Source organism: Anomaloglossus baeobatrachus, chromosome 1, assembly GCF_048569485.1.
Source record: "Anomaloglossus baeobatrachus isolate aAnoBae1 chromosome 1, aAnoBae1.hap1, whole genome shotgun sequence".
In the NCBI taxonomy this organism is placed as follows: Eukaryota; Metazoa; Chordata; class Amphibia; order Anura; family Aromobatidae; genus Anomaloglossus; species Anomaloglossus baeobatrachus.
The window spans coordinates 230585979-230613934 of record NC_134353.1 but is presented as its reverse complement, the minus strand read 5'-3'; the positions used below and the strand labels follow the sequence as shown (position 1 = coordinate 230613934).

The 27956-nt window shown below is 43.7% G+C and overlaps 1 protein-coding gene across 1 annotated transcript in view; it reads right to left on the bottom strand.

Moving 5' to 3' along the window:
- SLC7A11 (solute carrier family 7 member 11) overlaps nucleotides 1–27956 on the bottom strand; it is a 418199-nt gene that overhangs the window by 286481 nt on the left and 103762 nt on the right. Inside the window, 2 exon segments of the mRNA XM_075348585.1 lie at nucleotides 14888–14906; nucleotides 14908–15004. Of these exon segments, the coding sequence (XP_075204700.1) occupies nucleotides 14888–14906; nucleotides 14908–15004 (116 nt within the window).

The following is a 27956-nucleotide window of genomic DNA, read 5'->3' as shown; positions in this document are numbered from 1 at the left end:
TGTATAGTAAAATTGATGTGTCAGTGGGATACCTGAGTTTGGTGTCTTAGACACCAAACATGTATAGGTTTACTTTAATCTAAAGGGTTAAAAAAAATAAGGAGTTTGTCTGAAAAAGTGGTGTATGTTTTATGCATTTTTCCGCAACCCATAACGTTCTCATTTTTCAGAATCTATGGCTCAGTGATAGCTTAGTTTTTGTGCCTTGAGCTGACATTTTTTACGGTACTATTTGCGCAGATGCTACGTTTTGATTGCCTAATATTGTATGTAGTGCACAATTTGTGGCGACCAACAAACTAAATTTTGGCATTTGGAATTTTTTTGCCGCTACGCCGTTTACTGATCAGGTTAATTGATTTTATATTTTCATATATCAGGCATTTCTGAACGCGGCGATACCAAATGTGTGTATATTTTTTATTTTTTTAACCCCTTAATTTTCAATAGGGCAAAAGGGAGATGATTTAAACTTTTAGGGTTTTTTTTAATTTTTTAAAATTAAACTTCTTTTGACTATAATGATCATTAGTCTGATCGCTCTTCCATTTCTACTGTTCAGAGCAGCACCGCTCAGACCGGGAGAAATGATCATCTCTTGTAAGAAGCAGCACTCAGCTGTTTCTTACAGGACCTGAGTCGTGTGAGTGCATGAATCATCACATAACCCTGTGCTATCATGACAACCACCAGATTCATGTGATCACGTCACGTGTCGGCCTGTGAGTAAAGTTATAGAGCGATCGCTATTATAAAGGCGCTGTCACATATTGACAGCGCCATTTAAGGAGTTAAAAGGCACGGGCGGATAGCGATTCTGCTTTTGCCTAGCAGGCACACATGTCAGCTGTATAAATCAGCTGAGATGTGTGCCGATCCCCCCCCAGCTGCCGGCAGCAACCAGTGTAGATTAACACTATGACAGCTAGGATGTAAGATTACTGCCAGCGATCGTTAAGGAGTAAAGGGGGAAACGCCCACATCAATTATCAGTGATAAAATAGCAGCTGAGAAATTGTAGATACCACAAGGAAAAAACAAAATAAAAACATTTTCATGAACATTGATTTGCATAATGAGTTTAGTAATACTCAAATAGATTCAGATATTTTTAGAAAATATACATCAAATCATTCCAAAAATTGAAGGCCTCCTGGAGTGCAAGTATCCTGAGAAAGAATCCACCGTGCTTCTTTAGATAATAAAAGTGTTTTCCAGTTTCCTCCCCTGGATGGTTTCCTGACCTTTTCTATGCCAAGAATGACAGATCTACATCTGACAATAGAGGCATTACCTTTTCCACATCGTTTAGTAGTGACTATTATAAAATTGTGGGGTTAGTTAAAAACAATTCTCCTCTATTACATCAGGATCCTACACTACAAAAAAATCCTTGCACAAGGCATTCATTTTGTTGCCAAAAAATCACATAACCTTGGTAGTATATTAACCTTCATTTTCTACAGTTCTAGCAATGAAAACTGCACATGGTTAGATAAAGGGATCATTTAAATGTGGAGGCATAAAATGCAATCTATAAGTTCATGCTAAAAACTCAGAAATTTGAAGATAAAAAGGGCAAAATATACATCATCAATTCCTTATAAACTGCTCGATATGTAGTTTATAGGGAACATTGCACCATCTGCAATAAGTCATATATTGGCTGTACCACAGGTATGCTGAAAACACGCATGTTGGAACACGTGTCAGCGGCTGCCTCTGATTCTGACAGTTCAAGTAGAGCCACGTCAGGCTTATCTAAACACTTTGCGGAGGTTCACCATGGTAATTTGTCATCACTCAGTCATTGACATAGAAAAGGTCAGGAAACCATCCAGGGGAGGAAACTGGAAAAAACTTTTATGATCTAAAAAACACAGAGGATGTACACTTTTATTCCAGGAGGCCTAAACTTTCAGAATGATTAGATGTATATTTTCTAAAAATATCTGAATCTATTTGAGTAATACTAAAATCATCATGCAAATCTTTGTTCGGTCATGTTTTTAAAAGGTTTCTTATGGTATCCAACATTTCTCAGTTGTTACTTCATCACTGATAATTGATGCTGGTGTTTCCCCTTTCTTTGGCTTCCTTTAACATTTAGGTACAAGTGCAAATCAATAAATTAAAATATCTTTAAAAAGATAATTTATTTCAGTAATTCAATACAAAAAGGGAAAAACATACCGTATGTTATATACAGTCATTACAAACAGAATGATCTATTTCTAGTGTTTATTTCTATTAATGTTGATGATTATGGCTTACAGCCAATAAAAACCCAAAAGTCATTATCCCAGAAAATTAGAATAATTACCACAAAACATCTGCAAAGGATTCCTAAGCATTTAAATTAGTCCCTTAGTCTGGTTCAGTAGGCTACACAATCAGTGAAAACTGCTGACTTGAAAGATGTTCACAAGGCAGTCATTGACACAATCCACAAGAAGGATAAGCCACAAAAGGTCATTGCTAAAGAAGCTGGCTGTTCACAGAGTGCTATATCCAAGCACATTAATGGAAAGTTGAGTAGGAGGAAAAAGTGTGGTAGTAAGAGCTGCACAAGCAAGCAGGAAAACCACAGCCTTGATAGGATTGTTAAGAAAAGGCCATTCAAAAATTTGGAAATCAAAAAGGTCCATGGAGCCCCTGTTAGGAGTCTCAACAAAGAAACCAGCCAGATATCCCTCCGGGAAGGGCCCAGCCAAGGGGTGACTCTTTTCAGGAGACCACCATAACCACCATATTAAGTGGCCCTTTTAGTCAATATCCAACTTTTTGACAAGTTTAAAGATATGACAAGGGAAATACCAAGGCCAGGTATCCATCCACAGACAGCTGTTTCGGGGTATTGCCCCTCATCAGTGTGGAATAGGATTCTGGCTGGGTGGGAGCAATGCATAGTAGACCAACAAAACAAAACAATCACTGATCTCGGGGAGACCAGCCAGAGAAAACACTGCCGGCAGCCAATGAGGGCGCTCAAGACAGTGAAATCCCCCTGGGAAATATGCAAATCAAAAAGGTCCATGGAGCCTCTGTTAGGAGTCTCAACACAGAAACCAGCTGGCTACCGGCAGTGTTTTCTCTGGCTGATCTCCCCGAGATCAGTGATTGTTTTGTTATGAATATGATTTTTTTTCCTGAGGAAGGAGACGGAGATGTCTCTGAAACGTGTAGAACTGTGAAATAAAGGAAATCTCTTTATCTACAGCATCTGTGGTATTTAGCGCGGCATTTAAAACCGGTTTTCTATTTGATTTATATGATAACCTGCTTTGCAGGGCCGCTGCTAAACCACATAAAACCACTCACATGCGATCATAGGGGGTTGTGACTGGCACAACCCTACCAGGTGAGTGTATCTCTTTCTGTTCTGTCTCTCTACCCTCATACCGGGTAAGACCCTATTCCGCTTTTTCCCCCCTACAGCTTTACAGGGTGGTCAGATTCGGCATATTGTGGATTGGATAGACAGATTGCTGAGTGGGGCTGGGGAAAACCCAGCGGTCATGGTGCACATTGGTACTAATGATAAAGTTAGATGCAGGTGGAAGGTACTTAAAAATGATTACAGGAAACAAAGAGAGAAGCTGAAGTCTAGGACCTCCAAGGTGGTGTTTTCAGAAATACTACCGGTACCATGAGCATCACTAGAAAGACAGCGGGAGCTTAGGGAGAAAAATACATGGCTTAGAAATTGGTGCAGGAGGAAGGGTTTGGGTTCATGGAAAACTAGGCTGACTTATCAGTCGGATACATGCTGTAAGGTAGGGACGGGCTGCACCTCAATGGGGAGAGTGCAGCTGTGCTGGGGAGAAAATGGTCAGATGGATGGAGGAGCTTTTAAACTTGGATCTAGGGGGAGAGAGGGTAGTGGAACAAATAAGGTGATAGAGCAGAAGACAGTGAGACTGTATGGGTCAATGAAGGCTTAAGGGGGCTGGGACATGCAAGGAAAGTAGGAAGGCTAGAAGTAAGGAATGCGTTAATAGTATTAAATGTCCACTGGCAAATGCAAGAAATCTTGCAAACAAATTGAATGAATTGGAGACTCTTATGTCAACCATGGATTATGATTTGGTGGGCATTATGGAAACCTGGCTGGATGAGAGCCATGACTGGGTGACAAACGTAGAGGGTTATACTACATTCAGGAAGGACAGGATGTAGACAGATGTGGCTACTATATTGCTGAACAGTAGAGGGCCAGCAAGTGTTTAAAAAGAAAAAAAAAACATAATCTACTGTAAAACACTCTGGCCAGTCCATCTGCTCCCTGCTCGATTGTCTAGTCTTCCAGGTCTCCATCGTGTAACATCTCCAGCCCAGTGCTCACTCTAGGCTCTGGCTTCAGTCTTCTAATCTCTGGATTCAGGATGCAAGTAGGCCCTGGAATTCATTACCTATTCTCCATGGATCTACTCATTGCCAGAAGCCATAGCCTTTTGTGATCATCGGATTAGATATATGGCTGTAGACTGGCACAGTGGACTGGACAGCAGACAGAGAGCAGCGGGGGTGGTCGTAAACGTGAGCAGTGAGATGAATATATAATTTGTTTTCTTTGTAACTTTTTGATGACCACTTACTTCTCTGGCTGCACTGACTGCTTTCTGCACGCAGTCCGGTCCTCCATCACACCACAATTTTGTCTGATGCTTAGTCTGGGGCTCACTGACTATGCTTCAAGGCCTACTTGTGTGTGTAAATCCATGAATATGGGGCCATAACTTCTAGGCGCAGGCCCCAAAGGTCACTGTTTATACGTAGTTAACTCTGGGAGTTCTTGCTCATGGCCAGTAGCCCTAGCCTAAAGTGAACATTGAGTCAAAGTTTCGACACAACAGAGGCATGAAGGACCAGACAGCAAACAGGGAGAAGTAGGAACTGCCAGAGAAGTGAGTGCTGAGTTGAGTAAATGTATATACTTTTTTAATTTTACATGTTACATTTATTATGCTCCCACATCTGGAGGGACTCCAGATAATTATAAGGGGCAACATTTTTAAAGAATAGCGTCTGTTCTTATCAAATTTTACCAGTAATATCTGCGCGAACAGGCTCAATTCAAGTTTTGAATGATCTGTTTCCATACCTTTAATTAGAAAAATAGTAGATTCAGATAAGCTTTACTATTCCACCCTTTTCTGTGTTCCTCCCTGTATATACGGTAGTTAATGCTTGATATAAAATTGTGTATGTAATGCAGCACAATTATTAATCTGTTTCTAGGTATATACTCGTGTAGAATGCAAAAATTCTGAAAACAATGAAAGAATATTAGATATATATTAATTCAATATATAATTAATTAATATATATTAATTCATGTTATTGATTCTAGCACAAAAATCCTTGTTTTTGTCCTTGACACTAGAATAATTTTTTTTTAAAACATATTACTACATTTTGTTTACTTTGGTCATAAATAATGTATTAAAACATAATGTAAAGTTACTGAATGACTGTCACGCAGTGCTTGTTAAACCCATTAGCTTGTTGTTCTATATATTGGCGAGAGAACACCCATGGAACTAAGCTCTCATTATTCTTCATGAAGACTCTTGTGCAGCGTGGTAATAAATAAGATTAGGCTATGTTATACAAGCAGCTACAGGAAACACATAGGAAGATACGGAAAACCCCAAACTTTCTTATATCACAACACTGACATCAAAATGATTTACGGCCTTCCTTGTAGTTACACACCGGATGATACAATTTTTTAGGAAAGAGGAAGTAAGAGACTTGTTACGTTAGTAGTCTGGTGTGTCACCGTGTATCCAAAAAAAGTTTTCCTCAGATTCCATATAACCACTTATAAAAGTACAAGATAAGTCGACCCCTCTGGCAATGTGTTTGCCCATAATTACTTACACCGGTCTGGATTACTACATTGTTCGGAGGGCTCACTTTGTCATGAATTTACAAGCAGCGCTGCCATGCCTGTAGGGCTTCTTTCTCACGCTCCTATGATCTCAGTGACCTTGATGTTTTTCAACATCTGCTATGCTCCAGTCTTCTCATTTTTTTAGGAACAAGTATGAATAAATTAATTAACCTCAAAAACTCAATCTGGCATTTCAGCCACCATTTAATTACTAATACCCATGTGTTCATATAAGTCTTTACTTACAACAGGTGGTCAGCTTGCTAATTTGTTTTTCTTTTTTTTTTCTTTTTCTGGGAGGTTTGGAAAAAGACGTAAAATATGTTTTTGTTTCCAAAAAAATGAAGCTTTGCTACACTTGACATTTTGAAGTCACTGGCATTCAGTTTACCAATTAATTTACTGTCATTCCATCGCATGCACTAGATGAAGAATTTCTATCCTTTACAAATATTTTTTCGCATTTAATTATGCATTCATGTGTAGCGCACTATGGCCTATTGTCTTAATGAGATTACATATTAGGCATTTGTGTCATTGTTGTCATGACAATTATCATTACAAATATTTTACAGAAGCAATGGGATTCATTAGAGCAATTAGAGTGCTGATGATAACTGTCTCTATGGGGTGTTTTTCTCAGACAGCATTATCACATTTTTAGCAAAATATGATTGCAAAGAGCAAATAAGCAAATACATCTCTAGCTCCACATACAACAATACACTGTACTAATGCAACGTTTGCTAGTGAGAGCAATGGTGAATGATATATCTTGATATCTGTATATGATAAGAAAAAAAATAAAATACTATATCCTACTCTCTGGCCACAGGGGTCCTGGGTTCAAATCCCACCAAGGACACCATCTGCAAGGAGTTTGTATGTTCTCCCCGTGTTTGCGTGGGTTTCCTCCAGGTATTCCGGTTTCCTCCCACACTCCAAAGACATACAGATAGGGACTCTAGATTGTGAGCCCCAATGGGGACAGTGTTGCAAATGTTTGTAAAGCGCTGTGGAATTAATAGCGCTATATATATGAATAAAATTAATTAATTAATTGTTCTTTTTAAGGCCTGATGTAAATATTCCTATTATTAAACTATTAAAGTTATTAAACTTTCTCAAAAGGTTTTAAGATCCCATCTACTTCAGGCCCATTAACCTGTTCTCGTAACCTTGCTTCAGCTTATACATATTCTCACATTGTCTCCACAAAACTAAACAAAGAAATTGACATGGGCCGCATGGCAGGCCCATTCCCCAAAATGCCAATAGAAAACTTAAGGGTTTCTCCATTGGGAGTGGTCCCAAAGAAGGAACCCAATAAGTTTAGGCTGATCCATCATCTGTCCTTCCCTCATGGAAGCTCAGTTAATGATGGAATCGATCAGGAACTTTGCACAGTCTCGTATACTTCATTTGATACAGCGATTGCATGGGTTCAGAAGTACGGCAGAGGAGCTTTAATGGCAAAAACAGACATTGAAGCTGCTTTTAGACTCTTACCAGTACATCCAGAAAGCTTCCATCTCTTGGGTTGTCAGTGGCAGGGAATGTTTTATGTAGACTTGGGTTTACCCATGGGCTGTTCCATCTCATGCTCCTTGTTTGAATCATTTAGCACATTTTTGGAGTGGGTAGTAAAGAAGGAAGCCAGCGTGCGTTCTGTCCTGCATTATCTAGATGATTTCTTATGTATTAGTCCACCAAAGTCATTTGTTTGTGCTTCATTATTGTCAGCGATTCAGTTGGTTTTTAAGCGTTTCGGAGTACCGTTAGCATCAGATAAAACAGAAGGCCCGTCTACACTTATCAAGTTTTTAGGAATTTTGATTGACAGTGAGGCCATGGAGTGCAGATTACCAGATGACAAGGTCAGTGATCTGCTGGAGGCAGTCAGAGAAGCTAGATCTCACCGTAAGATCAGATTAAAGGATCTACAATCACTGTTAGAAAAAATGAACTTTGCGTGTCGCATTATTCCAATGGGTAGAGTTTTTTGTAGGCGCCTAGCTGCAGCTACCTCAGGCATAACCTTTCCACATCACTTTGTGCGGCTGGCTAGAACATTAAAGGACGATCTGGCGGTATGGGAACAGTTCTTAATGGAGTTTAATGGGAGGTCATTGTGGATCAGACCACCGGTTTCAAATTTTGATCTAGACATCCACACTGATGCAGCAGGGTCAACTGGTTTTGGTGCATATTGTTCTGGACAGTGGTGTGCAGATAGGTGGCCAGAGAGTTGGAGAAACAATGGGTTAACACGAAACTTAGTCCTCCTTGAATTGTTCCCCATAGTGGTTGCTTGTAAAATTTGGTGCAATATTTTCCAAAACCGAAAAGTGAGATTTCATTGTGATAACTTGGGAGTTGTAGAAGTCATCAACAAACAATCAGCTTCTTCCCTGCCTGTTGTTACTTTGCTGCGTCATCTAGTGCTGCGCTGTTTAAAGTCAAATTGTCAGATTACAGCTGTGCATGTCCCCGGTGTGTGTAATTCTGTGGCTGATGCTCTGTCTCGTTTTCAGTGGGACAGATTCCGTTCGTTAGCCCCGATGGCAGAGCTACAAGGCAAGAAGTGTCCGGATTTTCTGTTGTCACTGCCAGTGACACCGCATACGCTCTGATAGAACGGTCTGTAGGTGTAAGCACATGGCAGAGGTACCAGTCAGCATGGAGGGAATGGGAAGACTTGTGTGCTCTAGTGGCACATGATGCCAGTGTACATGACAATGTTTCCTTGTTGTTATTTTACATTAGCAGGGCCTTTGTGGACGGTACTTCATTGTCCAGTATTAATAGTAAAATGTCAGGATTAGCCTTTTGGTTTAAGTTGCACGACTTCACTGATTACACAAAGCATTTTTTAGTTAAGCAGGCCCTAAAGGGTTACAGGAAAAGTTGTAAGAAGACCAGAGATAAACGGCATCCGATTTCTTTCCAGTTATTGCAGCAGATACTGAGTGTACTAGGCCGAGTCTGTAGCAGTCCGTTTGAAGTGTTTCTCTTTAGTTGTGCATTCACACTGGCCTTTTTTGGAGCTTTTAGAATCAGCGAGTTAGTGTCGAGTAGTTCCACCAGACGTGGGGGTCTACAAGACGAGGACATGCATCAGTACACGGACAGACTGGAATGTTTTCTGGCAAAGTCAAAAACTGATCAACAGGGTAAAGGAAAATGGATCACATTGTTTCCTTTAAGCGGTTCCAAGGCCTGCCCGGTCATCTGTTTTAGAAACTATGTCTCAAGAAGGCCAAATATCCAAGGTTCATTACTAATTCATGAGGATTGTAAGTCATTGTCACAATTTCAATTCACAGCAGTTCTTAAAAAATGCCTGACAATATTGGGAGAGTCTCCAAATGCATTCACTTCACACTCATTTAGGATAGGAGCAGCAACAGAAGCTGCTAGATGGGGCTTAGGGCCGGACATAGTTAAAAAAATCGGGAGATGGGAATCGAGCAGATTTAAGAGCTACATTAGATTGCATTTATTATAAATGGCGTACATGTATATATATATGTGTACATTTTGGTAATCTTATAGTAGTTGTGTCTTCATTTAGACAATTGTGTGATAATTGTGTTTTTTGTTTTTGTTTTAGCTGAACAGCAATGCCTGGTTTGGATCATGGGACATTCATTTGTTTTTTGGGGGGCCTTACGTGCAGCAGTCAGGCCTAATGGCAAACAGTTGGGGTTGCCCAGTTCCTTGGCACGGGTGACATGGATAGGAAAGAGGGGAATGCAGTGGCATCAGCTGTTAAAAGAAATCCAGTATCATGTGGAGTTCTACCGCCCCCCGGACGTCTTACTTATCCATTTAGGTGGTAATGATTTAGCAATAAGAACATCAAGACATTTAGTTAGGAACATAAAGCTCGATATGTTGAATTTATGGAGGTCTTACCCAGAAACAGTGGTGGTCTGGTTGGATATAGTAGCTAGACAAATGTGGAGAACAGCGCGATCAGTGGCTCGCATCAATAATACAAGGATAAAGGTTAATAAAAAAATAACAAAATTTGTGTTGGAAAATGGAGGGGTGGCCATACGTCACCAGATGCTTGAAAATACAAAGGAACATTTTTGGAGAGATTTTAAAAGGTATCAACCACTGAGGACTTTCTGTTCTTTTAAACAATTTTTTTATTATTAAACTGTAATCCTCTGTCTTATATGCAATCATACTACAACATCAATAGGATTCTATGCTACTGAATCTAAATAAGTGAATAGGAGTTTCTTAAAGTTTCCCAACATTTTTTCAATTACTTTATGTAGGTGCTAATTGCAAATGTTGGAAATTGTTCAAGCGTTTTTTCTGTGAATAGCACTGGATGTACGAAGGTGGGTGCCAGCCTCGGGCCACGCATGTGCTGCTCTCCATCACCAAGGAGACTCGGTGTGCAGACCTGACTTCAGGGGTGCATGTGTACCACCCCCGGATCTGGATCTGCGGTGGCTCGAGGGGTCTCCGGACCCAGGGGGTCACGCAGCCATTTGATTAAATGAAGGGGGGGGAGATATGTACAGGGGCTTTTTGGAAAGTTTGTGACGCCACCCACGGTGTGTGGTAATGTGAGGGACCATCGCTGCCATTAGGGAGCCCGGTGACGATGGTGTGGCAGTCTGATGTTTAACCCCTCCGTCGGTCGGGGGTTTGTGTCCCGCGGGCCCGTTGATGGTTGGGATGGTAGTTTGGTGCCATGGGGAATAGGAACAGGGATCTTCCAATGTACTCACTCAGTCCCTGAATAATTACACCGACAGCTTGTAAACCAGAATTCTGAGCACGACTTCAGTCTGCGGGGAGCACCTGGATCCGTCCCCTTGGTGTTGCTGTTAGCCTGTGGCCCTGTCCTTGGCACCTTCTTCTTTGTTGGACCCATGGGTATAAAACTCTTCGGCTCCCGCTCACCCGTATGGCTAACGGAGTGAGCTTGCTCTCAGGGTTCACGTGTAGGATTTCTTTGGACTGTAGTGGGAAAGTCCTATCCCATCGGTGCGCTAGTACCCCGATTTTGGAGCAGGTTGGGGATGACACTTGAAGTCTTCACCCCTGTCGGGTAAATTACCAGAAAGCGTGAAGCTACTTTCCAGCCTGGGGTTCACATACCCCGTCGTGCCCTGGCCCCTGCCCGGTGATAGCTCAAGGCCGCCGGCTGCCCTCCTCGGCAGTCTATTCCCCTTGACACTGTCCCCTGCGACCGGGTTCCAGATCCTTCCGCGCCCAGACCAACATCTGCCATCTAGTATACAGGAGCTCTCCTCCGTGGCCTCTCCTCACGAGAGCCACCTCACCTCCTCTCTCCACTCTCTCAACTCAACTCAACTCAACTGTCATTGTCCTCACTTTCTCCTCACCAACCCCCCATGTGGGCGGCCTTATTCCCTTCAGGCCCCCCTAATGGTGTGTCTGTTAGGTAAAAGTGGGAAGTGTTCCTAGGATTTCGATTGGCTAAGCTGTTAGCAACACCAAAGGACCAGGATCCGTAACCAAGGAAGGTGGATACTGTGCAGAAGGGCAGATTGCACAATACCCTGTGATGACCTGATAGGTCAGGGCATCACAGATGACACTTACTTACTGCTTTTTGTCGGTGTCCGTTACTCTTGGTGGCGGTCCTCAAAGTAGTAAGGCACACAACACCAAAGTTCACTTAGCCAACATGTTTTTGTTTGCTTTTATTCTTCACACTGTTATGACAGATATTGCCTTCCTTTCTGTGATGTTTGCCTGGAACCACAGTCTCAGGATGGCTGTCATAGACAGCCTAGAGGCAAGCCACTCCCTAAGCAGGATCCCAAGAACCCTGAAACCCTTTAACCCTTATACAGAGATTTGGAATTACTAAAGGGCCCCCGAGATCGCTACTTGTGGAAGGCTGCAATTCCAAGAAGAGTAGTTATCAGGCAGGGTCAAACCAGGAGATACAGAAAAGGTACGAAATTGTCAGACAAGAATGTAGTCCGGAATAAGGCTAAGGTAAAAAAATAAAGATGGCAGCGAGTTACAGAAACGGCAGGCAGGAGACTAGTCAAAGAGCAGGCAGGGGTCAAAACACAGGAATCAATATTCAAAACAGGGCAATAACCAGAGACTAGCAGTGAACTACAAGACTATATCTGCCAGTGACCAGCAGACAGAAGGGGGGATAAGAAGAGTGTGATGTCTTCCCATTGGCTGTAGCTGAAAGGTGGTAACTTCAGCTGGAAAACACACGCCACCACTGTCAGCCAGTGGTACTGCAGGCCCCAGGGAAACCCAGCTGAGTGGATGGGCGGAGCCTGCGTCCACCAGAGACACTGGCACTGACTCCTTTGCTATCACTCTCCTATTGCCACGGAGGAAATACGGCGATGCCTGGTGATCGAACCAGAAGTCGCATGAACAGACTCCGGTGGGGATGTTAAACTTTTTCTCTCTATTCGGTACTACTCTTTGTGCTCTGCCTCCTTCCCCTAATATGTCACACCTTCATCCACTTCTGGGCCTCAATGACTCTATAGCCAGGTGACTCTCTAAACCTGCCGGGGTGATCCGTAGGCTCCGAACCTCTAGAGGTTACCTCAGGATTCCTTGACTAGCCCTAGCATTGGGACTATGTATTTTCATTTTGATCCCACTTCTTCAAATACTGCCTTTGAAGCTCCCATTCCAAACCATCCACCCTGCCATCTGTCACTCCTCTCTTAATACTTTAACCCTATCTTATCTAGCACCTCTTCTGAACTCACTTTACCTCCGGCTAACTCAACTGCTGGATAAAACCTTCAGCAACCAGCTAAACAATCCTAGCTCTATTACATCCTAAGGGTATTATTTTCTAAAACACTTAAATATCCACAAATATATAATATACAACAGTAAATACATAAAACATAGAATATTTACATTATGGGGCATTGGCCATATATTACATATACAACTTGTGACTTCTGCACTAAATACTGTATACTAGGTTAAATTGGTTGTCCAGTGTAAATCCATAAGTCTGCAGTCACTGTATGTGAATGTAGACTTATGAAGCCTGATATTGCACGCCACGTGACAGCCATTCACAGCTTTGAACCTGGTGAATCCTCACAGAGCACAGTGCATAATATATGAGGATTCCTATGTCTGCAGTCACATAGAGTGACTGCAAACTGATGGATTTAGACTGGACAACCCCTCTAATATACATTTAGAAGGTTTTGCTGGCATGTATCAAAGGACTATATTACTAGCTATTTATATTATGCCCATCTGATAGATGGGGGTTCCACTTCAGATACCCACACTTATCTTCAAAATGTGGCTGTCTGATCTAGTGAAGTGACCACTGAGAATGCTCAGTGGTAAACCCAGCCATATACAGCTATCGCTTAACTTGCAGGGATAGCGGAGGGGTTTATTTTATAAATGTCTGAAGCAGGAGAGCTCCTTTTAACATTTTACATAAATAAGTCCATCAATATATCTTGGGGTGTGTCCCATTGTTAGATATGGCAGAGTCAGTAAGCTGAAAATAACTAGCCTAGCCCTAAGTATACAACCTTGAGAAATCATTATTCATGCCAAGATCTCTTAGGCGCAATACGTGTTGAGGGTTTTGTGAGCTTGGTAGAGAATGCTTAGTAGAAGCAATGATATGGACTTCTGTTTACTGCGTAATCATTGTCATCTATTGTATTGCCAAATACTAGAATACAGCATTAAGTGGAAAATGTTATCACATAGGATATTAATGGTGGAATCATACTTGGGCCTCTATGTTTAGAGAGAATATTTGCTTGCTCAGGACCACTTATAACTATGCAAGATAGGGATAACTGAACAAGTGTACATCTCACTTTATAATGTACATAGATGCTAGTAATAAGTAATTTTAAAGCAATGTCATCTTGGGGCAAGCGGGTAGCAATGGAACTAGATAGGACGAAATTTAAATATTCAGAATCGGAGCCCAGTAGTATTAAACAGGTATTCATATCCACAATATATGCTTTAAATGTATGACAGAAGCAGGTCCCATGGATGAGACCCATATATAACTCAACATTCGAACCATGTTGGGCTCCAATGTCAGGTCAGCGATCTGATGGTCAGAAAGCCCCTACAAATGAATGGAGCCAGCCATGCATTTACCACCACCTTTCTACTAACAGTACATGGTTATAGAACCTTATTATTAAATTACATGTAGGTCCAATCAGTTGGGATGCATCATTTTGGCTTATTTTGCTAATATGGCAGAAACGTACAAGACAGATATACTCTTTATATAATCTGGTACCCCCAAACTTCACAGCTGACAACATGTAAAAAACTTTATGAATAGTGTTAAAAATGTCTTAGCGGGCAAGTTTCAAGATGTATTGGAGAGGTATACATTCTCTAAGAAGGCACTGATCCTTGTAAAAGTATTGATCCACTAAGATATCAGCAAATAACAACCCTGGAATATCTTGGGATAAGAGTACATGTGCTGAAATCATTTACAATCCAAAGAAACATATTAAAGACAAGAAAAAATAGTTGCCAAAAAAGATACAGCAAGAAGTATAATTGGATGCAGATGGAGAACAGCAGATCAGCAGCAGACAGTGTCTATATGGTCTTTCTTCTCACTGGTGTCCTCTTGGAGACTTCCAACCAACAGTGGCTACTCCCCTGCAGATACATCAGACTGATTGTCCAGCCCAGGAGGCTCAGCAGCACATGCGTTCCCTAGTCAGAACCTTAGCTCATCCTCCCTCCTGCCTTTCCTTAGTATCCTCTAAATATTCAGGCTACTAAGAAGGCTAGGAAGCCCTAAATCTATGGGTTAGGGTGTCCATTACAACTCTCAGCTAGCATCTAACTGGTACAAACCGATTAATCCAGGCCTCGGAAAATGCCATCTAACCCCCCAGCTTAGTGCACCTATAAAAAAGTGATCCTTTGCTTAAAACCATTCCAAACGAAAGTAACTTATATTAAGTTGATGCTTACTTATTCCGAGAGCTGTGACTTAATTTGATAGCGAGGTCCGGTATTTCACATTGTATAAAGAAGGGCTCGAGGATATAGCGCCCAAATGCTAGTGATATCACTGCCGTAGCAGCTGGCCTAAAACCGAAAAATAGAGAGAAAGAATCATTGTAATGTAAAGTATATAATAATTCAAAGCAAGGATTATAAATGCATTACATTCTCTGTGGCAGAAACGGCTTCTTGTGCCGGCTTTGTTCTATAGCACATCTTTCTCATTATGCATAGTCGGAAAGTAAAATACATTTATTGTATTGTAGTTTTACAAGCAGATGCACAAAGATATAATTATAATAACCGTTAGTTTCTGTGGAAATGTAGCAGTGACCGTGAAGGTAAAGATTATAGGACTATTCATTAAAGTGTGTTTTTTGTCAATGCGAAATCAGCCGGATAAGACATGCCATTTCATACAATTTACGTCTGGTGTTTTCACTATATTGAGCAGGAACTGTTACTGAAACAAATTGCATGGTTTAGAATTTGCCTTTTGGCTCCAATAACAGGCGGAAACTGACAGAAATCTCACTTCCCTTAGGAGAATAAGAGAGGAGAGAATGTATGAATTACTGATGTGTATTAGGGCAATTAGTGCGGACAGGATCAGCCATGCAGTGAGTGTTGTAGACAGTCGGAATTCATCCAGTAAGCTGGCTCAGTCTGCTGAGACATGTCTTATACCATCATATGAGTAGATAAATTATAGGTTTAAATCTTACCAAAGTTTGCTTTTCAGGCACGTAAATTGTCTTGGCATTGCTAATTCAGCTAAGAGATTGTTTGACCCTTTGAACCGTTCATTTAAATTCATAAGAAATATTGAAACACATAAAGTAATAATGCTGAAATGTTGCACAGTTTTAAAGATTCGCTTTCTGCTGTCAAATTTATTTTAATTCAGGAGAAAAATGTGACTGCACAAGGCCAAAGGCTACTTATTACTGCAAATCACATTAGCAAACTGTGTCCCACCACTATGGTTTATTCTGAATACTCATATTGTCCATTAGGTGAATGTAGTATTCTGGAATGTTCCTAGTTACTTTACACACTACACAGAGATCGTCAAAGAAAAGTCCAGTTTAAAAAATCAATTTTCATATATCCCCATTAATGGAAACAGGGATTAGAGATAAGCAAACCTTAGGTTCGGCTTTCGAACCAAACACCAAATTTTAACATTAAGGTTTGGGGCTCGGATGCTTTACATGCGAACAAAGCTCGTGCGAGCAGCGATGTGCTCAGGTACACTCAGTGCTCAGCCCAAGCTCACACTTGCAGGGTTTGAATGGTTAGCACTGGGGGTAACTACAGCGTCCTCAGATGTAGTGTGCCACAAAAAAAGTTTGACAAAGCTCCGCACCCTCAACCGGAAGTGATCTGCTTATGGATGGCTGTATGTGGGTAGAGACTCAAACTGCCAATCAGTGTTTCTGAACCTCATCATGCAAGGTTCAGTCACATACAGGTTTGGTTCATTTGCGGCCAGAGAACCAAACCTCCAAAGGATCTCTCATCTTTAAAAGGGATCCTACTCATCATCCTCATTCTTTCACAGAGAGCTAAGCTACTTTGAGGAGTAGCAGTCCATCAGTATGGTAGCTCATCACCATGATGATGGGACACCAACTCTCTCTATCATGGACCACTTTCAATGGTATAAAATGGTGGATATCTTAGACTTCTATGTCAGTTTATCCTATATACTACCACCTCAAGTGATCTTCTGTATTCCTATCTCAAGGTAACCTGTGTCAACCCACTAATGGTCTTCTGAACTGCTTTCTCCTTGCTGCTAAGCTTCTTCTAAAAATCCCAAGGTTGGCTTGGCTGCTTTCTGCTGCTTTACCCTACATGTATATCTTAAAAATCTGCAAGCTACGTTGTTAGACTAAAATTGATCAGATAAGTAAGAGTATCTTCTTTTGGAGTATCTGACCAGACCTGCACTACATAGTCAACCTGTTTCTTTAAATAGGCCCTGCGCAATACTTTTTTGTACTAGTGCTGTCATTTGATTATTTAAATGTAATATGTCAATAAGATCAGCCCCCCCAGCATGTAAATCCATCTGTCATTGAAATGTAAATTAAATTCTGCATTCTAGATTAATTCAAATTTTATTCATATGCAAATAGGGCATTAAGTTCTCAGGGCATGACAGAGCACCTAACAAGTTTTTACTTCCCAAGGTTCTTTCCTTAAGCAGCACTAGCTTTTTTTTTAGCTTGATTAACACCTCACCTTCTGATTTCCTTATCTGATGTCATACAGTCAGATATCAATGAGGCTGAAGAGACAGGAACTGAATGGGATAAAAACGGAAGGTGTCAGAGACTTGTTAGGAGAGATTCCATGCCCTGTGCACGTAATGTCTAATTTCATGTGAAACTGATAATTACTTGTGAATGCAGCAACATAAAGAAGATTTAAAGTTTCAAGGATAGATTCCCTTTTAGCTGGCCAAACACGGTAGAAAATATTGTCTAAACCAATTCTGGCAGGTTAGGCATCTAATGGGTATGCGGGTTTACCAACTCTCTCCTGCTGTCTGCTGAAGGATCAGGCAGTTGGATTTCAGCATGCTTGATCATCTTGTTCTCAGAAGAGATACAGTATTGTAATCCACCGCCAGTCATGTTGGACAGAAATGTATTCATGTTAGACATCTGTCCCGAATAGAGATGAGCGAACCGGTCGCGGTTCGGCTCGAGGTTGGTTCGCCGAACGGACCTCCCGTTCGAGTTCGGTTCGTCGAACGTTCGACGAACCGAACTCGAACTGCATAGGAAACAATGGCAGGCAATCACAAACACAGAAAAACACCTAGAAAACACCCTCAAAGGTGTCCTAAAGGTGACAAACAACTCAAACACATTGGAAAGTGACAAGGACATATACTCATGCGAAAACAAAACAGCTGGACAAGGAAAAAGAGGAGGACACACAGATATAGGCATGGCACGCCCTTCTAAAATCATGTAAAACACCGCAAGGTGACTCCAAGCGGAGTCTCCCTTTTTTCCAAAAATTGGGCCACACACACACCCACCCCTTCAGTGGCAGCACTTGTGCCCCAGTTGTACACTTCACAGCTACATTTGCATCAAGCACATTCAAAAATACGCCATTCTTATCCGTCCCCAGGATGACACCGGGGTAGGTAGCAAAGTCTTTCCTGATCCCAGCTCTGTTCATCTTGGCTTCTTTTAAAAACACAGCAAGCAAGGGTTACTCCAAGCGGAGTCTCCCTTTTTTCCAAAAATTGGGCCACACAGACACCCACCCCATCAGTGGCAGCACTTGGGCCCTAGTTGCAAACAGGATGTTTTGATTTGCATCAAGCACATTCAAAAATACGCCATTCTTATCCGTCCCCAGGATGACACCGGGGTACGTAGATAAAGTCTTTGCTGATCCATGACTTGTTCATCTTGGCTTCTTTTAAAAACAATGTAAGCAAGGGTTACTCCAAGCGGAGTCTCCCTTTTTTTCCAAAAATTGGGCCACACAGACACCCACCCCATCAGTGGCAGCACTTGGGCCCTAGTTGCAAACAGGATGTTTTGATTTGCATCAAGCACATTCAAAAATACGCCATTCTTATCCGTCCCCAGGATGACACCGGGGTAGGTAGCAAAGTCTTTCCTGATCCCAGCTCTGTTCATCTTGGCTTCTTTTAAAAACACAGCAAGCAAGGGTTACTCCAAGCGGAGTCTCCCTTTTTTCCAAAAATTGGGCCCACACACACCCACCCCTTCAGTGGCAGCAGTTGTGCCCCAGTTGTACACTTCACAGCTAGATTTGCATCAAGCACATTCAAAAATACGCCATTCTTATCCGTCCCCAGGATGACACCGGGGTAGGTAGCAAAGTCTTTCCTGATCCCAGCTCTGTTCATCTTGGCTTCTTTTAAAAACACAGCAAGCAAGGGTTACTCCAAGCGGAGTCTCCCTTTTTTCCAAAAATTGGGCCACACAGACACCCACCCCATCAGTGGCAGCACTTGGGCCCTAGTTGCAAACAGGATGTTTTGATTTGCATCAAGCACATTCAAAAATACGCCATTCTTATCCGTCCCCAGGATGACACCGGGGTACGTAGATAAAGTCTTTGCTGATCCATGACTTGTTCATCTTGGCTTCTTTTAAAAACAATGTAAGCAAGGGTTACTCCAAGCGGAGTCTCCCTTTTTTTCCAAAAATTGGGCCACACAGACACCCACCCCATCAGTGGCAGCACTTGGGCCCTAGTTGCAAACAGGATGTTTTGATTTGCATCAAGCACATTCAAAAATACGCCATTCTTATCCGTCCCCAGGATGACACCGGGGTAGGTAGCAAAGTCTTTCCTGATCCCAGCTCTGTTCATCTTGGCTTCTTTTAAAAACACAGCAAGCAAGGGTTACTCCAAGCGGAGTCTCCCTTTTTTCCAAAAATTGGGCCCACACACACCCACCCCTTCAGTGGCAGCAGTTGTGCCCCAGTTGTACACTTCACAGCTAGATTTGCATCAAGCACATTCAAAAATACGCCATTCTTATCCGTCCCCAGGATGACACCGGGGTAGGTAGCAAAGTCTTTCCTGATCCCAGCTCTGTTCATCTTGGCTTCTTTTAAAAACACAGCAAGCAAGGGTTACTCCAAGCGGAGTCTCCCTTTTTTCCAAAAATTGGGCCCACACACACCCACCCCTTCAGTGGCAGCAGTTGTGCCCCAGTTGTACACTTCACAGCTAGATTTGCATCAAGCACATTCAAAAATACGCCATTCTTATCCGTCCCCAGGATGACACCGGGGTAGGTAGCAAAGTCTTTCCTGATCCCAGCTCTGTTCATCTTGGCTTCTTTTAAAAACACAGCAAGCAAGGGTTACTCCAAGCGGAGTCTCCCTTTTTTCCAAAAATTGGGCCCACACACACCCACCCCTTCAGTGGCAGCAGTTGTGCCCCAGTTGTACACTTCACAGCTAGATTTGCATCAAGCACATTCAAAAATACGCCATTCTTATCCGTCCCCAGGATGACACCGGGGTAGGTAGCAAAGTCTTTCCTGATCCCAGCTCTGTTCATCTTGGCTTCTTTTAAAAACACAGCAAGCAAGGGTTACTCCAAGCGGAGTCTCCCTTTTTTTCCAAAAATTGGGCCACACAGACACCCACCCCATCAGTGGCAGCACTTGGGCCCTAGTTGCAAACAGGATGTTTTGATTTGCATCAAGCACATTCAAAAATACGCCATTCTTATCCGTCCCCAGGATGACACCGGGGTAGGTAGCAAAGTCTTTCCTGATCCCAGCTCTGTTCATCTTGGCTTCTTTTAAAAACACAGCAAGCAAGGGTTACTCCAAGCGGAGTCTCCCTTTTTTCCAAAAATTGGGCCCACACACACCCACCCCTTCAGTGGCAGCAGTTGTGCCCCAGTTGTACACTTCACAGCTAGATTTGCATCAAGCACATTCAAAAATACGCCATTCTTATCCGTCCCCAGGATGACACCGGGGTAGGTAGCAAAGTCTTTCCTGATCCCAGCTCTGTTCATCTTGGCTTCTTTTAAAAACACAGCAAGCAAGGGTTACTCCAAGCGGAGTCTCCCTTTTTTCCAAAAATTGGGCCACACAGACACCCACCCCATCAGTGGCAGCACTTGGGCCCTAGTTGCAAACAGGATGTTTTGATTTGCATGAAGCACATTCAAAAATACGCCATTCTTATCCGTCCCCAGGATGACACCGGGGTACGTAGATAAAGTCTTTGCTGATCCATGACTTGTTCATCTTGGCTTCTTTTAAAAACAATGTAAGCAAGGGTTACTCCAAGCGGAGTCTCCCTTTTTTTCCAAAAATTGGGCCACACAGACACCCACCCCATCAGTGGCAGCACTTGGGCCCTAGTTGCAAACAGGATGTTTTGATTTGCATCAAGCACATTCAAAAATACGCCATTCTTATCCGTCCCCAGGATGACACCGGGGTAGGTAGCAAAGTCTTTCCTGATCCCAGCTCTGTTCATCTTGGCTTCTTTTAAAAACACAGCAAGCAAGGGTTACTCCAAGCGGAGTCTCCCTTTTTTCCAAAAATTGGGCCCACACACACCCACCCCTTCAGTGGCAGCAGTTGTGCCCCAGTTGTACACTTCACAGCTAGATTTGCATCAAGCACATTCAAAAATATGCCATTCTTATCCGTCCCCAGGATGACACCGGGGTAGGTAGCAAAGTCTTTCCTGATCCCAGCTCTGTTCATCTTGGCTTCTTTTAAAAACACAGCAAGCAAGGGTTACTCCAAGCGGAGTCTCCCTTTTTTCCAAAAATTGGGCCCACACACACCCACCCCTTCAGTGGCAGCAGTTGTGCCCCAGTTGTACACTTCACAGCTAGATTTGCATCAAGCACATTCAAAAATACGCCATTCTTATCCGTCCCCAGGATGACACCGGGGTAGGTAGCAAAGTCTTTCCTGATCCCAGCTCTGTTCATCTTGGCTTCTTTTAAAAACACAGCAAGCAAGGGTTACTCCAAGCGGAGTCTCCCTTTATTCCAAAAATTGGGCCACACAGACACCCACCCCATCAGTGGCAGCACTTGGGCCCTAGTTGCAAACAGGATGTTTTGATTTGCATCAAGCACATTCCAAATCCACAAGCATTTACTCTCCCCAGGATGACACAGGGGTAGTAAATTCCTTCTGGATCCATGACTTGTTCATTTTGATGAACGTCAGTCTGTCCACATTGTCACTGGACAGACGCGTGCGCTTATCTGTCAGCACACACCCAGCAGCACTGAATACACGTTCAGAGACAACGCTGGCAGCTGGACACGACAAAATCTCCAAGGCGTAACTGGAGAGCTCTGGCCATTTTTCTATGTTTGAAGCCCAAAAGGAGCAAGGCTCCAGTTGCACAGTCATGGCATCGATGTTCATTTGGAGATACTCCTGTATCATCCTCTCCAGCCGTTGAGTATGTGTCAGACTTGTTGTCTCTGGTGGCCTTGCAAAAGAGGGTCTAAAAAAATTATGAAAAGATTCCATAAAATTGCTGTTACCGGCACCAGATACGGTCCTACTGGTACGGGTAGACTGGTGAAGATGACGAGACCGTCCCATGTTTGTCAAGTTACAACTGGGAGATTCCCTCCCTGCACCTGCACGGTTGTTTGGTGGAAAAGCCGAGCTAAGATCGAGTAACAGCTTCTGCTGATACTCCTGCATACGTGCGTCCCTTTCTATGGCTGGAATTATGTCACAAAATTTGGACTTGTACCGGGGATCTAATAGTGTGGCAATCCAGTAGTCATCATCACTTCTAATTTTGACAATACGACTGCCATGTTGGAGGTAGTGCAACAAGAAGGCACTCATGTGTCTTGCGCAGCCATGCGGACCAAGTCCACGCTGTGTTTGTGGCATAGAGGTGCTAACCGTTCTTTCTTCCTCTGACATCTCCCCCCAACCTCTTTCAACTGAAATTTGACCAAGGTCTCCCTCATCCGCTGAGTCTTCCATGTCCATGGACAGTTCGTCCTCCATTTCTTCATGTTCTCCTGCACCTTGCTCAACATTTCGCCTGCTACTATGCGCCCTTGTCGATCCCTGTTCCCCATGGTCCCATGCCTGCTGCGTTGGTGATGATGAACGTCTGGATCTTGGTGATGTTGTTGTCCCTTGCACATATGAATCCTCCTGTAGTTCCTCCCCTTCATGTTGTCCCACCCCCTGACTCCGAATAGTGTTTAGCGTGTGCTCCAGCATGTAAATGACTGGAATCGTCATGCTGATAATGGCATTGTCAGAGCTAAACATATTCGTCGCCATGTCGAAACTGTGCAGAAGGGTGCATAGGTCCTTGATCTGAGACCACTCCATCAGGGTGATCTGCCCCACCTCTGCATCTCGTTGGCCCAGGCTATACGTCATGACGTATTGCACCAGGGCTCTGCGGTGCTGCCACAGTCGCTGTAACATGTGTAGAGTTGAATTCCAGCGTGTCGCCACATCGCATTTCAGGCGATGAACCGGCAGGCCGAAAGACTTCTGGAGCGATGCAAGTCGCTCAGCTGCGGCGCTTGAACGCCGGAAGTGAGCAGACAGTTTTCGTGCCCTGTTCAGAAGGCCATCTAGGCCGGGATAGTGTGTTAAAAATTGCTGCACGACAAGGTTCAACACGTGAGCCATACAAGGTACGTGTGTCACCTTGCCCAGGCGAAGGGCCGCACCCAGGTTTGCAGCATTGTCGCACACGGCCTTACCAGGCTGCAGGTTGAGTGGAGACAACCATTTATTAAACTCGGACCGCAGAGCTGACCACAACTCCTCAGCTGTGTGACTCTTATTACCAAGACATGTCAAGCTAAAGACCGCCTGATGCCGTTGCGCTCGGCTGCCAGCATAGTAATGAGGCGTGCGTGATTCCTTCTGCGCAGTGAGAACGCTGGTGGCCTGACCAGGCAGGCTTGGGGCGGAGGTGGAGGACCCAGATGAGGTGGAGGATGCAGAAGCTGTGGCGGAACTTGGACAGACAGAGGATTGACACACAAGTCGTGGGGACGGCAAGACTTGTGCAGCAGACCCTTCACCATCTATCACCATAGTTACCCAGTGCCCAGTCAGCGACATGTAACGTCCCTGTCCATGCTTACTGGTCCAAGTATCGGTGGTGAAATGCACCCGTTCACACACAGAGTTTCTCAAGGAAGCGGTGATGTTGTGTGCGACATGCTGGTGTAGCGCGGGCACACCTTTCTTAGAGAAGTAGTGGCGACTAGGCATCTGGTACTGGGGCACAGCGACAGACATAAGGTCTCTAAAATCCTGTGTGTCCACTAGGCGGAAAGGCAGCATTTCGGTAGCCAACAGCTTACAGAGGGATAGAGTCAACCTCTTAGCTTTGTCATGGGTCGGAGGAAGTGGCCTTTTATTTGACCACATCTGAGGGACAGAGATCTGGCTGCTGTGTGTAGACGGTGTTGAGTAGGGTGTCCCTGGAAAAATGCAGGTTTGTGAGGAAAGTGCAGGCGGAGACATGATGTTGCCTTCATCCAACGTTGGTGCTATCGATGTCTGAGAGAGCTGTACACACTCACTTGTTTCCCCTTCCAAACCAACTGACGACCTTACAAGCAAACTGCCTGTTGCGGTTACAGTGGTGGAAGTTTTGCGTGGAAAAACAGGTGTGACAGCTGTCCCCACAGTCCTAGAAGATGAAGAGCGCGCGGATGCACTGGAAGGGGCGGGCGGTGGATGGTTCGCTCCGCTAGCCGGCATTGCAGCACGGTGAGCTTCCCACCGGGACTTATGATATTTATTCATGTGACGATTCATGGAAGAAGTTGTCAAACTGCTGAGGTTTTGACCTCTACTAACAGAATCATGACAAATGTTACATATCACATGAGTTGGGCGATCTTTTTCGATGTGAAAAAAGGCCCAGGCTAGGCAAGGCTTAGAGGCCATGCGACCTGTTGATCCACCCCGAATAATGCTCATAGGCAGAGTGGTGGCTGAGGATGCAGTTGTAGACGTGCTACCAGTGCTCCGACTCTGTCCAGGAAGGCGCAAGGTAACTTCGTCGTCGGTTGCATCCTCCTCCACCGCCTCTGTTGACCTCCTCGAGTGCCTGACTGGGGGTTGACAGTAGGTGGGATCTAGAACGTCATCATCAATTGTTGTGTTTGCACTCCCCTCCCCCTCAGACCGAGCCTCTTCTTGCCCTGACCGAATATTTAAGTTGTCATCCCAATCGGGTATCTGCGTCTCATCTTCATCAGTATGTTCCTCATTGTCTATAACCACAGGTGTTACAGTTTGTGACAAAGGGTCAACATTATGCTCAGAAACTTGGTCCTCACGGCCTGAATCTGAGTCACAAAGGTTCTGGGCATCACTGCAGACCATTTCCTGTTCTGTAGTCACTGTAGCTTGGGAGCAGACCTCTGATTCCCAGGCTATAGTGTGACTGAACAGCTCTGCAGACTCAGCCATCTCAGTTCCACCATACTGTGCAGGGCTGATGGAGACTTCAGAGCTGGGAGAAATCAAGTGTGATTGGGATGACAACTCAGAGGAATGGTGTTTTTTGGATGCGGTACTTGAAGTGGCTGAGAGGGCACTTGTTGGACCACTTGAGATCCATTCAAGCATTTTCCTTTTTTGCCCATCATCTACCTTTGTTCCTCTTGTTCGTGTCCGTAAAAAAGGGAGCACATCGGATTGTCCACAATAAGTAGTAGACATCTTACTTTTGCTAGTAGATGGTCTATCTTCAGCAGATGATAATGGAGCTTTGCCACCTTCCCCACTGACAAAACATTTTTTGCCTTTTCCACCACGCCTCTTCCCCTTTCCACCAGCATCTGTCATTTTGCCACTCATGTTGATTGCGACAAGATTGTGGACTGAAAATGTGGTAGTAAAAATTGAGAGGTGGTGAAGATTGCAGTGGTGGTCTAGCTTTATTAACAGCAGAATAATAAAGAATAAATATCCCTGACAATGTAACTTAGTTATAATTCGTTGGAGTGTGCAACGCAGGCAGACGTGCTGCAAATGTCTTGGCACTAGTGGGACTATAGCAAAGTCCAATAGCCACGTATAGGATGCCACTAGGTACACTGAGTGTTTGCTAGTATAATGGCTTCGTTATAATTTGTTGTAGTGTGCAACGCAGGCAGATGCGCTCTGCAAATGTCTTGGCACTAGTGGGACTATAGCAAAGTCCAATAGCCACGTATAGGATGCCACTAGGTACACTGAGTGTGTGCTAGTATAATGGCTTCGTTATAATTAGTTGGAGTGTGCAACGCAGGCAGATGCGCTCTGCAAATGTCTTGGCACTAGTGGGACTATAGCAAAGTCCAATAGCCACGTATAGGATGCCACTAGGTACACTGAGTGTTTGCTAGTATAATGGCTTCGTTATAATTTGTTGTAGTGTGCAACGCAGGCAGATGCGCTCTGCAAATGTCTTGGCACTAGTGGGACTATAGCAAAGTCCAATAGCCACGTATAGGATGCCACTAGGTACACTGAGTGTGTGCTAGTATAATGGCTTCGTTATAATTAGTTGGAGTGTGCAACGCAGGCAGATGCGCTCTGCAAATGTCTTGGCACTAGTGGGACTATAGCAAAGTCCAATAGCCACGTATAGGATGCCACTAGGTACACTGAGTGTGTGCTAGTATAATGGCTTCGTTATAATTAGTTGGAGTGTGCAACGCAGGCAGATGCGCTCTGCAAATGTCTTGGCACTAGTGGGACTATAGCAAAGTCCAATAGCCACGTATAGGATGCCACTAGGTACACTGAGTGTTTGCTAGTATAATGGCTTCGTTATAATTTGTTGTAGTGTGCAACGCAGGCAGATGCGCTCTGCAAATGTCTTGGCACTAGTGGGACTATAGCAAAGTCCAATAGCCACGTATAGGATGCCACTAGGTACACTGAGTGTGTGCTAGTATAATGGCTTCGTTATAATTAGTTGGAGTGTGCAACGCAGGCAGATGCGCTCTGCAAATGTCTTGGCACTAGTGGGACTATAGCAAAGTCCAATAGCCACGTATAGGATGCCACTAGGTACACTGAGTGTTTGCTAGTATAATGGCTTCGTTATAATTAGTTGGAGTGTGCAACGCAGGCAGATGCGCTCTGCAAATGTCTTGGCACTAGTGGGACTATAGCAAAGTCCAATAGCCACGTATAGGATGCCACTAGGTACACTGAGTGTTTGCTAGTATAATGGCTTCGTTATAATTAGTTGGAGTGTGCAACGCAGGCAGATGCGCTCTGCAAATGTCTTGGCACTAGTGGGACTATAGCAAAGTCCAATAGCCACGTATAGGATGCCACTAGGTACACTGAGTGTTTGCTAGTATAATGGCTTCGTTATAATTAGTTGGAGTGTGCAACGCAGGCAGATGCGCTCTGCAAATGTCTTGGCACTAGTGGGACTATAGCAAAGTCCAATAGCCACGTATAGGATGCCACTAGGTACACTGAGTGTGTGCTAGTATAATGGCTTCGTTATAATTAGTTGGAGTGTGCAACGCAGGCAGATGCGCTCTGCAAATGTCTTGGCACTAGTGGGACTATAGCAAAGTCCAATAGCCACGTATAGGATGCCACTAGGTACACTGAGTGTTTGCTAGTATAATGGCTTCGTTATAATTAGTTGGAGTGTGCAATGCAGGCAGATGCGCTCTGCAAATGTCTTTGCACTAGTGGGACTATAGCAAAGTCCAATAGCCACGTATAGGATGCCACTAGGTACACTGAGTGTTTGCTAGTAAAATTGCTTAGTTTAAAAAACTTGGAGTGTGCAATGCAGGCAGATGTGCTCTGCAAATGTCTTGGCCCTAGTGGGACTATAGCAAAGTCCAATAGCCACGTATAGGATGCCACTAGGTACACTGAGTGTGTGCTAGTATAATGGCTTCGTTATAATTAGTTGGAGTGTGCAACGCAGGCAGATGCGCTCTGCAAATGTCTTGGCACTAGTGGGAGTATAGCAAAGTCCAATAGCCACGTATAGGATGCCACTAGGTACACTGAGTGTTTGCTAGTATAATGGCTTCGTTATAATTTGTTGTAGTGTGCAACGCAGGCAGATGCGCTCTGCAAATGTCTTGGCACTAGTGGGACTATAGCAAAGTCCAATAGCCACGTATAGGATGCCACTAGGTACACTGAGTGTGTGCTAGTATAATGGCTTCGTTATAATTAGTTGGAGTGTGCAACGCAGGCAGATGTGCTCTGCAAATGTCTTGGCACTAGTGGGACTATAGCAAAGTCCAATAGCCACGTATAGGATGCCACTAGGTACACTGAGTGTTTGCTAGTATAATGGCTTCGTTATAATTAGTTGGAGTGTGCAACGCAGGCAGATGCGCTCTGCAAATGTCTTGGCACTAGTGGGACTATAGCAAAGTCCAATAGCCACGTATAGGATGCCACTAGGTACACTGAGTGTTTGCTAGTATAATGGCTTCGTTATAATTTGTTGTAGTGTGCAACGCAGGCAGATGCGCTCTGCAAATG